The 12,602-nt window shown below is 49.3% G+C and overlaps 5 protein-coding genes across 5 annotated transcripts; 2 read left to right on the forward strand and 3 right to left on the reverse strand.

Moving 5' to 3' along the window:
* Window positions 1-1,166: 1,166 nt before the first annotated feature.
* On the reverse strand, window positions 1,167-1,722 carry LOC125129725 (histone H3). Its single transcript, XM_047784787.1, has one exon. It carries the CDS (start codon window positions 1,667-1,669, stop codon window positions 1,259-1,261), a length of 411 nt encoding a protein of 136 aa, XP_047640743.1. The 5' UTR covers window positions 1,670-1,722; the 3' UTR covers window positions 1,167-1,258.
* Window positions 1,723-2,757: 1,035 nt separating this feature from the next.
* LOC125129726 (histone H2A type 2-A) lies at window positions 2,758-3,336 on the reverse strand. Its single transcript, XM_047784788.1, has one exon. It carries the CDS (start codon window positions 3,258-3,260, stop codon window positions 2,868-2,870), a length of 393 nt encoding a protein of 130 aa, XP_047640744.1. The 5' UTR covers window positions 3,261-3,336; the 3' UTR covers window positions 2,758-2,867.
* A 215-nt stretch (window positions 3,337-3,551) lies between these two features.
* LOC125129728 (histone H2B type 2-E) lies at window positions 3,552-4,070 on the forward strand. Its single transcript, XM_047784789.1, has one exon. The coding sequence runs from the start codon at window positions 3,614-3,616 to the stop codon at window positions 3,992-3,994; it is 381 nt and encodes a 126-aa protein (XP_047640745.1). The 5' UTR covers window positions 3,552-3,613; the 3' UTR covers window positions 3,995-4,070.
* Window positions 4,071-10,497: 6,427 nt separating this feature from the next.
* Window positions 10,498-11,654, reverse strand: LOC125129730 (histone H2B type 2-E). The gene has a single exon (XM_047784791.1). It carries the CDS (start codon window positions 11,556-11,558, stop codon window positions 11,178-11,180), a length of 381 nt encoding a protein of 126 aa, XP_047640747.1. The 5' UTR covers window positions 11,559-11,654; the 3' UTR covers window positions 10,498-11,177.
* Window positions 11,655-11,841: 187 nt separating this feature from the next.
* Window positions 11,842-12,382, forward strand: LOC125129729 (histone H2A type 2-A). Its single transcript, XM_047784790.1, has one exon. The coding sequence runs from the start codon at window positions 11,912-11,914 to the stop codon at window positions 12,302-12,304; it is 393 nt and encodes a 130-aa protein (XP_047640746.1). The 5' UTR covers window positions 11,842-11,911; the 3' UTR covers window positions 12,305-12,382.
* Window positions 12,383-12,602: the final 220 nt, after the last annotated feature.

Genomic DNA, 12,602 nt, shown 5'->3' on the forward strand with positions numbered 1-12,602 from the left:
GGGAGGTGGGGTGGACACCTTTCAGTCCTAACAGGGTTTATTCTGAAAATCTGTGAGCCTAGGGTTGAAAACTGGGGACCCACTATCAGGGGCAGCTAGTCAGTCCAGGCTGCTCTTCACTGTCCACCCCTTGCAAAGGGCAAAAAAGTTTTCAAAAGTATTTCTGCTTCAGTTTCTATTTCCCTCAATGAGTTGTCAATGTCTGTAATGCTTTACCTATCAACTGTGCTGAGAAAACAAAATCATGAACTCTGGCCTCAAAAAAGTAATGATCAAAGTTAAAAGGTGTAATTTAAGACCCAAGTAGTGGCTTCTATCTGAGTCTTGTGTAGTGTGGGTTCTCCAAGATCCTGTCCACTCCAACTGAAGAGGTTCATTACCAAAAGACAGTAAGAGACCTGGGGGTAACTACCGGTACTACGTGCTGAGCTGGGTTGTGCTTTTGAAGGAAAAGGAGGAAGGTTGAGAAAAGTGACTCTCATGGCTTAAAAGACCAGGCAAAATGCTTCAGGTCTGCAAGGGGATTTTGAGAGGGTTGAGTAAGGGGATAAAAGGCATCCGCCAAAGTTTTCTAAGAAGGGAAGGCCGGGGATTCACTACAAGCAACCCGCAAGCAGGAACAAGAATGCCTGGTTTTACCCGACAGAAACGAGGACGGATGGACAGACGGACGGAGGTGGCCATTTCCCTCCCGAGCCAGAGAAACGCACCGGGTCGGGGTGGGAGTGTGGGTGTGGGTGTGGGGGGAGTGATGACGCACCCATACTCGCGCGGCTCCCAGCTGCGTAAAAGGCCAGGCCCCTGCGCTCCTTGGAGCGCGAATCCTGAGCGTCCCCTAGTGACCCCGCCCGGCCTCAACCCGTCCTCTCGCGCCCCCCCCCGCCCCTCCCTGGAACAGACTACGGTTCTGGGCCGCCGTGGAGACGCCTTGCCCTTAGCGGAGGACCCATGGCCGCGCCCAAGAAAGCGGAGAAGCCGGCTGACCAAACTCTTGAAGGACTCAAAAGCTTCTAACGCGCCAGGAGGCGGCCAGCAAGCAGGGGGCTAGACCGGACACGTGGCTTCTAACCCACTTGGGCACCCGGAGCCCAGTCAGTGCTTCTGCCGGCTCGAACATCCTCCCTTCCCCGAGCTATGGGAGAGTCCGCCGGACAGAGCGCGGAAAAGTGGCACAGCCTCTTCCAAGTGCAGTTGTGGGTGGCTCTGAAAAGAGCCTTTGGATGTGATGGAACCTCGGGCCGAGTGCGCACTTCTTTCTCTAAGCCCGCTCCCCGCGGATGCGGCGAGCCAGCTGGATGTCTTTGGGCATGATGGTCACGCGCTTGGCGTGGATGGCGCACAGGTTGGTGTCTTCAAACAGCCCCACCAGGTAGGCCTCGCTCGCCTCCTGCAGCGCCATCACGGCCGAGCTCTGGAAGCGCAGGTCGGTCTTGAAGTCCTGCGCGATCTCGCGCACCAGGCGCTGGAAGGGCAGCTTGCGGATCAGCAGCTCGGTCGACTTCTGGTAGCGCCGGATCTCCCGCAGGGCCACGGTGCCCGGCCGGTAGCGGTGGGGCTTCTTCACGCCGCCGGTGGCCGGCGCGCTCTTGCGGGCCGCCTTGGTGGCCAGCTGCTTCCGCGGGGCCTTGCCCCCGGTCGACTTGCGGGCCGTCTGCTTAGTACGGGCCATGGCGGCGAGCCAAAACACGAGCTTACCAGCGCAGCGCAGGGAGAGTAACCAGGGGGACGCCCGCCGCAGCAGTCTTTATAGGCACAGGCTTGTCCCGATTGGGCGGGACAATAATTGAAAGTCCCGCGCTGGCTCTCTATTGGCTGTGACCTCACCAGCCCTAGCGCCACTGATTGGCTTGGGCAGAATCCTCCTCCGCCCGCCCCCCACCATCCCTCCCTCCCTCCCTCCCTTAATACTTTCCAGTTTGCCAGCAGTTTTCCCGGCCTCGTCTTTCCTTTCTTCCCGGCGAGAGTCATTTTTGAGCGCGACTGTGTCAGAACGTTCCTCCTCAGCCCTTCGCTCCCTTAGAACACACTACCGGCGATGCCCGCCTCCTTTCCACGCTTTTTACCTCCCAGACCGAACCCCCGCCCCCTGAATGCCTTGTTACCTTGTCAGAACCCCCTAGGTTAGCTGCTAGTCTGGCCGATCTCCCCCCCGCCCCCCCCCCCCCCCCGGCCCTTTGGTGCTTTTCGGATCGGAAGGTTATCTGCGCCCTCTCCGGGAGCAAGACTCCACTTCCGAGAGCCTCAGGACCTGTTATCCCCATCCCCGCCCCCCTCTTCCAAAGACGGTGGGCTCAAGCCAAAACCCACGTCCGCTACGCTCCCGAAAACCGTCTTTACCCCCTAACCGACTGGGGTGTACGGGGCGTGCGCGTGTGCGAGGGAACGTCCCCTTGGTGCTAAACCTCAGGTGTTGGGCAGAGGCTTGGGAAGTAACTGCAGTTGCTCACCGGGCACCCGACTTCGAGATAGAGCGTCGCGGCCGCCTGGTACTGCTTATTACTTTCAGCAGCCGAGTCAACCCCTGGCTCGCCCAAGCAGGGTTTGCTACCTCTACCTGCGTTAACTAGATCCTAGGATTTGCCACACTCCCACCCGCACCCGCTTCCCAGCAAAATAACGGCTAAAGCACCTAGTTCCAGAGGCGAGTGAGGAACGGCAGGGAGTAGAGGGCAAACGGCACTCCCTCCGCCCACCTCCGTTCCCCCGGCATCCGCGCTTACTACTACCAAGGGTGGAGTTAAGGAGAAGGCTGGCTAGTGTAGCAACTCTTTTTTTTTTATTTGAAAGAGTGGGTGGCTCTGAAAAGAGCCTTTGATTTCACAGGTGCCCCTTCCGGACGGGGCTGGGTGGGCTTCCGGATGCCGGCCTCACTTGCCCTTTGCCTTGTGGTGGCTCTCCGTCTTCTTGGGGAGCAACACGGCCTGGATGTTGGGCAAGACGCCGCCCTGGGCGATGGTGACTTTGCCCAACAGCTTGTTCAGCTCCTCGTCGTTGCGGATGGCCAGCTGCAAGTGGCGGGGGATGATGCGCGTCTTCTTGTTGTCTCGCGCCGCGTTGCCCGCCAGCTCCAGGATTTCCGCGGTCAGGTACTCGAGGACCGCCGCCATGTAGACAGGCGCGCCGGCCCCCACCCGCTCGGCATAGTTGCCTTTGCGCAGCAAGCGGTGCACCCGCCCTACGGGAAACTGCAGACCTGCGCGGGACGAGCGGGACTTGGCCTTTGCGCGGGCCTTGCCTCCCTGTTTGCCACGACCAGACATGACAACGACACTCACTGCAACCGGCTCCCGCTCAGGCGACCGAGAAAGTCGCCCTCAACGGCCCCGCTTCACCTTTTTATAGGCAGAGCGGCGATTGGCTACGGAGCACGTTGATTGGCTAGAGCACATCTGTGTCCCGGTGGCCAATAGGATAGCGCAACCAGAATCCACTCATTTACATAACCTCGTCTCCCCTCGCAGCAGAGCCACTGAAAACTCGCGAATCGCAACGCGGCGGAACCCGAGCCTTCATTTGCGTACGGCCTCTATAAGTACCGAGTCGCTTCCGGTAGCCTCCGTGCTGCTGTTGCTTTTGCGTTCCCGGTTGTCCTTTGCAGCTGGTGCCTGCCGTTATGCCTGAGCCCGCAAAGTCCGCCCCGGCGCCCAAGAAGGGCTCGAAGAAAGCCGTCACCAAAGCCCAGAAGAAGGACGGCAAGAAGCGCAAGCGCAGCCGCAAGGAGAGCTATTCCATCTACGTGTACAAGGTGCTGAAGCAGGTGCACCCGGACACGGGCATCTCGTCCAAGGCCATGGGCATCATGAACTCCTTCGTCAACGACATCTTCGAGCGCATCGCGGGCGAAGCGTCCCGCCTGGCTCACTACAACAAGCGCTCGACCATCACGTCCCGGGAGATCCAGACGGCCGTGCGCCTGCTGCTGCCCGGCGAGCTGGCCAAGCACGCCGTGTCCGAGGGCACCAAGGCGGTCACCAAGTACACCAGCTCCAAGTGAGTCCCTGCCGGGATAGTGGCGCTCGCCCGGATCGCCGGGTCGCTTGACTCCAAAAGGCTCTTTTCAGAGCCACCCATCTTCTCAATGGAAGAAGCTGTCATCTTGTTTTATCCGGGTCCTGTTTTCCTAACTTGCCTTTTGGTTTCTTCTAGTTAATACTGGGAGTTGCCAGTAGTTAGAAACAAATTCTGTTTCCATTCAGATATTTGACGGATAGGTATACTTACCTAGTTGGGTGAAAGAACCTAATGGAGTGTAGACATGCTATATTTTGTCATAGAACTGCTCTTGAAACTGGCTTGGACTTGATTGCACGCAAGTGCATGTGTCTACATCCAAGTTGTTAAGCAAAATGCCTTTTTTTTTCTTTTTTCTTTTTTTGTAGTATATAAACTTCTGCATGCAGCATAAAATTTCAAAGGTGTAGCCGTCTGGTGTTAAGGAACAAAATGCTGGTGGCAGAATTTTTTACCCATGTGCTCTATTGTGTACAAAAAAAGATAATTATTAGATTTGGTACTAACAAATTCCATGAGTTTGTGTATACTGCACTTACAAGTATCTGTGTAGCCTGTTTATATGTAGATTCCCCAATTAGGAAAATAGAAGCTTGATTTTGATCCCCAGGAATCAGCCGGTATGCTGGTGCCTTCTCATTACTTCATCTCATCAGATCACATAAGACCTGCTTAATATTTGGTGATAGTGTCCTCCATATAGAATTATCACTCAGAAAACTTGCCCAATTTAAAGGATGTGTCCATACAATGGGAACGAAATGTGCATAATTTCCGAAGAATGAAAAAGTTTGAACTGTTAGAGCAGCAGAAAGCCCCAGTGGCTGGGAGGGCAAGGAGATTGGCCTCACACTTTTAGTTTTAGTGCTTTGGGAACCCTTGGATTGCTTTCAGCAGGAATCTGAATAACATGATCCCCATCTCTTTCTAAAAAAATGCAACTGCTAATCACAAAAACAGACATCTCAAGTTAATGCTTTTAGTGCTTTTAGGTATAGGAAGATGCAAGAGTCTGGGCTTATTGAAACCATTCCTTTGATATGCACCTTAACTCTGCAGGGCCATCATCTTGTTTTTCTCCATCCTGAATCCCCTCAGGGTGCACTGTAGGGGTGGCTGCAGTGGTTGATCGCTTTTTGGCCACAACATCTATTATTTACTGAAATGGCAGGTGACATTCTTTGTCCATACTCTATAAACACAGTAGTATTCTTCTAGGCTTTATTTCTCCTTCTGTGTTTCCTTAAAGTATTCTTCAAGACTTGATTTCTTACTATGTTTGTTATGAAGTATAACTTAGTAGTTGATAGCCCTATAATGTATATTATTGACTATAGCATTTTTCTTCTGTTTCTCTAATTGTACGCTGATTTTCATTAAGGAACTACCCAACCCCTTATGTTTGGTTCTCAAATTTCCCCATTGTACCCTGAGAACTTCTAAAAATACTGGTGCCTGGGTGCCATCCCCAGAAATTCTGATTTAAGTGATTTTGGATACAGCCATCACTTGGAATTTTAAAAATCTCACTGGGATACAACCGCCACTTGTATTTCCCAGAAAACAGAATTAGCCACATACAAAAGACAGACTAAACGGGAGTTCCCATGGCGGCGAGGTGGAAACGAATCTGACTAGGAACCATGAGGTTGTGTGTTCAATCCCTGGCCTTGCTCAGTGGGTTAAGGATCTGGCATTGCCGTGAGCTGCGGTGTAGGCTCTGGCGTAGGCCAGCAGCTACAACTCCAACTAGACCCCTAGCCTGGCAACCTCCATATGCTGCAGGAGCTGCCCTAGAAAAGGCAAACACACACACACACAACCAAATAAGGTCATATTCTAAGGTTCTGGGAGTTAGACTTCAACACATCTTTTCACAGTTCAGCCCATAACAGTAGTCAACAGCTGTGGTAGGCTGAAAGGGGCTCCCAAATACGTCTACATCTAAATCCCTAGAATCTGTTAATATTACCTTAGAGGATCACCAATGTCCTTATGTAAGGCAAGGGAGGAAGGTTATGGGAACAGAGAGACTTGAAGATGGTAGGATGTGGGCTTTGAGAATGGAGGAAGGGACCATGACTCAAGAAATGTCCCTCTAGAACCTGGAAATTGCATGGAAAAGGATTCTTCCCTAGAACCTTTGGAGAGAGTACAGTTTTGAGATCCACTTGGTGAAACTGATTTCTGTATTTCTGATTTCCAGAATCATAAGAGAATAAGTTTATGTTTTAAGCCATCAAGTTTATAGTTACTTGTTACAGCAACCATAGGAAATTAATACAACACCTTTATCAGATTTTTTTTTTGTCTTTTGCCCTTTTCTAGAGCTGCTCCCACAGCATATGGAGGTTCCCAGGCTAGGGGTCCAATCGGAGCTGTAGCCACCAGCCTATGCCAGAGCCACAGCAATGCGGGATCCCAGCCACATCTTCGACCTACACCACAGTCCACCACAACGCCAGATCCCCAACCCACCAAGCAAGGCTAGGGATCGAACCCTCAACTTCATGGTTCCTAGTCAGATTTGTTAACCACTGAGCCATGACTGGAACTCCACCTTTATCAGATTTTTTTACTGACAACTGGAGAAATTTGAATATGGATTGCACATGTTAATATTGAATCGATATTAAAATATTTATTAGTGGAGTTCCCGTCGTGGCGCAGCGGTTAACGAATCCGACTAGGAACCATGAGGTTGCGGGTTCGGTCCCTGCCCTTGCTCAGTGGGTTAACGATCCGGCGTTGCTGTGAGCTGTGGTGTAGGTTGCAGACGCGGCTCGGATCCAGCGTTGCTGTGGCTCTGGCGTAGGCCGGTGGCTACAGCTCCGATTCAACCCCTAACCTGGGAACCTCCATATGCCGCGGGAGCGGCCCAAGAAATAGCAACAACAACAACAAAAGACAAAAGACAAAAAAAAAATTTGTTGGGTGTAATAATGATATTGTAGTTATATAGGAGAATACCCTTGTTTTTGTAGTTATAAAGGAGAATGTCTTTATTTTTAAGAGACATGCCAAATAAAGTATTTAGGGAAAAGAACGAGAATTTGCCATTTGTAGCAACATGGATGGACTTGAAGGGCATTACGCTATGTGAAATAAGTCAGACTGAGAAAGGTAAATAGGGTATAATATCACTTATATGTGGAATCTTAAAAAACACAACGAACTAGTGACTATAATATAAAAGAAGCAGACTTACTGATATAGAGAATGAACTAATGCTTACTAGTGGGGAGGGGAGAGGGGCAATGTAGGGTAGGGGAGTGTAGGAGTGGGGGAGTGGGAGGTACAGTCTATTGGATGTAAGATAGGTGCAAAGATGTACTGTACAACACAGAAAATATGGCCAATATTTTGTAATAATTATAAATGGAAACTATCCTTTAAAATTGTATTACAATAAAGAATTTTTTGGAGTTCCTGTCGTGGCTCAGTGGTTAACGAATCCGACTATGAACCATGAGGTTTCGGGTTCGATCCCTGGCCTTGCTCAGTGGGTTAAGGATCCGGCATTGCTGTGAGCTGTGGTGTAGGTTGCAGACACGGCTCAGACCTGGTGTTGCTGGGGCTGTGGTGTAGGCCGGCGGCTACAGCTCCCTAGCCTGGGAACCTCCATATGCCACAGGTGCGGCCCCAAAAAGACAAAAATAAATAAATAAAATGAAATATATCTTCACTACTTCACCATCCCCACAGCTACCACCCATCTTTCTCCTGAGATATTACTGTAGCCTCTTTGATATTCTGCCTCTACTTTTTTCTTTTTTCATTATTGTTTCTTTTTATGGCCACACCAGTGGTATATGGAAGTTCCTAGGCTAGGGGTTGAATTGGAACTGTGCCCCTAGTCTTGCTCTCCTAAAGGCTGTTTTTCAACACAACATCCTGAATGGGTCAATGTCATCACTCTGATCAGACTCTCCAAAGGCATTCCAGCTTATTTAGAATGAAAATCAAAATCTTTGCAATGGCCTCTGAGGCCCAGCAACAGCGTGCACGATCTGACCCTCAACTACCTTTTTTTATTTCTTTTTGTCTTTCTAGGGCCGCACCCGAGGCATATTGAGGTTGCCGGGCTGGGGGTCTAATTGGAGCTGTTCCTGCCGGCCTAGGCAACTTGGGGTCTGAGCCGCGTCTGTGACCTACCACAGCTCACGGCATCGCTGGATCTTTAACCCACTGAGTGAGGCCAGGGATTGAGCCCGAAACCTTATGGTTCCTACTCGGATGCGTTAACCACTGAGCCACAACGGGAACTCCTCAACTACCTTTCGGATGCCATCTCCCTGATAATCTTTCCTTTGTTCACGGTGCTTCAGCCTCAGTGGCCTTGCTTATTCCTTGAACTCCTCAAGCTTGCGCCTTTCTCAGGGCCTTTGCACTTGCTGTTTTTGTTCTTAGAATGAGCTTCTCCAAAATATCCTGTGGCTCGCTTTCTTAATTCAAGCTTCTGTTCAAATATTAACTGATCCACCTGTTATTCACTCTACTCAACATCCTGCTTTACATAATAGCACTATCACCTCCTAAATACTATTACATTTCTTTCTTTTGCTTGTTTTCAGCATCCATCAATTACAATGTAGCCTTATGTGGACAGTGACTTTTTCCTATTCTGTTTATTGCTGATCCCTAGCATGCTTTATTTATCTCAGTGTTCCCCTCTCTCTTATTGTGAGACATGATACACAAATACTCATAATGGAACCTAAATAAGGTATCAATTTTGCTTTCACATCTATAAGTGTAGTGTTGATGCTAAAGAAACTATTAATTGATGGGTAATATAGCTGCACCGAGTCTCTTTCTCCACCTTTCAGATTAGCTGTTTTCTGCTTTCATATTCATCTTCAGAACCAAATATTGACTATTCCTTCCCCCACATATAATTAGGTTATTTACCCAACATCCTAAATGCCTCTTGAAATGCTTTTGTTGTATTTTTATCCTATAAACTCAGCATTTCCCGTTTTCTTTGCTTCGTCCTCATCTCCATGTTTTACCTGAACTTTCAAGCTTCAAGCAATCTGCCTTATCTCTCAGTAAATCTAAGCAAGTCATGTGCAAAAATAGGAGAATGTTTCCTGGGGCCTAAGAAGAGATGGATTTAGTACAACAACCAAGAAATAAATTATCTGGTTTTGATTGGGTAGGACAGAGAGGAGGTAATGAAAATCATGCTGGAAGATAATACTTGAGATTTTATATACACATATAAGGAAAAAAATGAGAAAAATGGGATGAGCTAGTACACTTACGATGTGCTTAGCTTTTTTTTTAGGAAGCAGTTTTATGCCTCTTAGTACTTTATCTTCTGTTCTCATTTGATCTGTTTAAATTGTATTTTTAGGAAGTTCCTATGTGGCCCAGCAGGTTAAGAAATTGGCATTGCAGCAGCTTTGGAAGTTAGCAACTGATTCGATCCCTGGCCCAGGAACTTTCATATGCCATGGGTGTGGCCACAAAATAATGTGTTTTTAAACCCTAATGAAGGTAGAAAATGTTAAGTTCTATGCTATATTTGGTGCTCTGAATTAATGAGGGAATAAATGAAAGGAGTTTTGCATGTAGCATTACAAGTAATACGGGGAAAGGATGATTAGGAAAAAAAGAAGAAAATGTCTGGGGTGGTGACCGCAAATGAACAAGTTCTTATCAAGGAATATGGGATGCACGTAACCACTATCAGTGGTTAACAAACATTTGAATCACCCAGTGTGTTCCGTTGACTTCTCCGCCTTGCCTTTCAGCTTTTAGGGCCCCAGTGACTTGGGCCCTAGGGCTGAAAGGATTCAGTGGGAAGATGTAGGGTTTTAGGAACAGATAAGTTAAGGATCTGGTGGCCTTTGAATTGTTATAGGAAACACTGCTTTTAAAGAGAAGGAGACTAAACTGTACCAAGGAAAGTACAAATAGTTTTAAGGGAAAGTAGTTTTAATAATAAAAGCTGCCAATGAATTCTCTGGAGGACATTTTATGATCAGCAGGCCTAAATTCTTGAAATCCCTAAACAGCTATAAACTCTCTTTCCTCCTCCCTTTCTTAAGCAGATTACAAAACAGCAAAACTATAACTCTAAGGAATTGTATAGGTATCAGCATCTGGGCAAAGAGGATTTACTATAGGTAACAATATCCCTCAAGTATTATCTTATTTTGACAGTGTTGACATCTTGAATTTGAGCAAAATATATTCAGTGTACACTCCTGAAAGGAATACCAAAGTAAGTTGAGAAGTGGTGTAGACTAAAAATTACTTCAACCACCGTGTGGGTGAAAAATGCTGACTGCCATGTCAATAAAACATGTTGTGGCCATCAAGGCCTTAGTCACTGCAGCCACTCAACTGTGCACCCTGAGGGGAATCAGGATGGAAAAAAATAGAATACTGGTCCTAGATAGTTAAGGTGCATACCAAAGGAATAATTTCAATCAGCCTACTCTTGTATATTCCCATACAAAGAAAAGTGCTAAAGTGTTGATTTTTCTTTTTTTAATTATTAGTCTTTTGTTCAACTGCCTGGTTTGTTTTTGCAAAACTCCTATATGTCTTGGCTCCCCCTTGAGCAATCTATCTCCCGGCTGTCTACTGAGATTAAGTCCTCAGCAAGGCTGCCAAATAAAACATAATTCTCAGCTTTCAAATTATGGGGTTTTTGTCTTCAGTCAACATACAGAATCAATATAACCAAGTGCACTATAGGTTTTCTGTAAGCGCTGGGGCATGGTCTCTAGCATTGCTTTGTATTTTTACAATAACATTACATCTGGTTTCCTGAACTCAAGAAAAATGCTTTTACAAAGTATTGACCAAATCTAACAGCTACAAGGTAAACACTGGTTAACTTTTCTTTCTCAAAATCCATTACCACTCATCCCTCACCTTTTCACTGTGATGAAAAGCAAGTTACCTGTAAATGAATGAAAACTTACTCTAGCTAGCTCTCAACCTATCTGTAAAATTTGGACCTATGCTGGTCCTTCATCCGAAGGGAAACGAGATCTTCACTAAGTTATACATGGCACAAAAAGAACAGCTTATGAAAACGAAAACAAGATGACAGCTTCTTCCATTGAGAAGATGGGTGGCTCTGAAAAGAGCCTTTTGGAGTCAAGCGACCCGGCGATCCGGGCGAGCGCCACTATCCCGGCAGGGACTCACTTGGAGCTGGTGTACTTGGTGACCGCCTTGGTGCCCTCGGACACGGCGTGCTTAGCCAGCTCGCCGGGCAGCAGCAGGCGCACGGCCGTCTGGATCTCCCGGGACGTGATGGTCGAGCGCTTGTTGTAGTGAGCCAGGCGGGACGCTTCGCCCGCGATGCGCTCGAAGATGTCGTTGACGAAGGAGTTCATGATGCCCATGGCCTTGGACGAGATGCCCGTGTCCGGGTGCACCTGCTTCAGCACCTTGTACACGTAGATGGAATAGCTCTCCTTGCGGCTGCGCTTGCGCTTCTTGCCGTCCTTCTTCTGGGCTTTGGTGACGGCTTTCTTCGAGCCCTTCTTGGGCGCCGGGGCGGACTTTGCGGGCTCAGGCATAACGGCAGGCACCAGCTGCAAAGGACAACCGGGAACGCAAAAGCAACAGCAGCACGGAGGCTACCGGAAGCGACTCGGTACTTATAGAGGCCGTACGCAAATGAAGGCTCGGGTTCCGCCGCGTTGCGATTCGCGAGTTTTCAGTGGCTCTGCTGCGAGGGGAGACGAGGTTATGTAAATGAGTGGATTCTGGTTGCGCTATCCTATTGGCCACCGGGACACAGATGTGCTCTAGCCAATCAACGTGCTCCGTAGCCAATCGCCGCTCTGCCTATAAAAAGGTGAAGCGGGGCCGTTGAGGGCGACTTTCTCGGTCGCCTGAGCGGGAGCCGGTTGCAGTGAGTGTCGTTGTCATGTCTGGTCGTGGCAAACAGGGAGGCAAGGCCCGCGCAAAGGCCAAGTCCCGCTCGTCCCGCGCAGGTCTGCAGTTTCCCGTAGGGCGGGTGCACCGCTTGCTGCGCAAAGGCAACTATGCCGAGCGGGTGGGGGCCGGCGCGCCTGTCTACATGGCGGCGGTCCTCGAGTACCTGACCGCGGAAATCCTGGAGCTGGCGGGCAACGCGGCGCGAGACAACAAGAAGACGCGCATCATCCCCCGCCACTTGCAGCTGGCCATCCGCAACGACGAGGAGCTGAACAAGCTGTTGGGCAAAGTCACCATCGCCCAGGGCGGCGTCTTGCCCAACATCCAGGCCGTGTTGCTCCCCAAGAAGACGGAGAGCCACCACAAGGCAAAGGGCAAGTGAGGCCGGCATCCGGAAGCCCACCCAGCCCCGTCCGGAAGGGGCACCTGTGAAATCAAAGGCTCTTTTCAGAGCCACCCACTCTTTCAAATAAAAAAAAAAGAGTTGCTACACTAGCCAGCCTTCTCCTTAACTCCACCCTTGGTAGTAGTAAGCGCGGATGCCGGGGGAACGGAGGTGGGCGGAGGGAGTGCCGTTTGCCCTCTACTCCCTGCCGTTCCTCACTCGCCTCTGGAACTAGGTGCTTTAGCCGTTATTTTGCTGGGAAGCGGGTGCGGGTGGGAGTGTGGCAAATCCTAGG

Source organism: Phacochoerus africanus, chromosome 6, assembly GCF_016906955.1.
Source record: "Phacochoerus africanus isolate WHEZ1 chromosome 6, ROS_Pafr_v1, whole genome shotgun sequence".
NCBI lineage: Eukaryota > Metazoa > Chordata > Mammalia > Artiodactyla > Suidae > Phacochoerus > Phacochoerus africanus.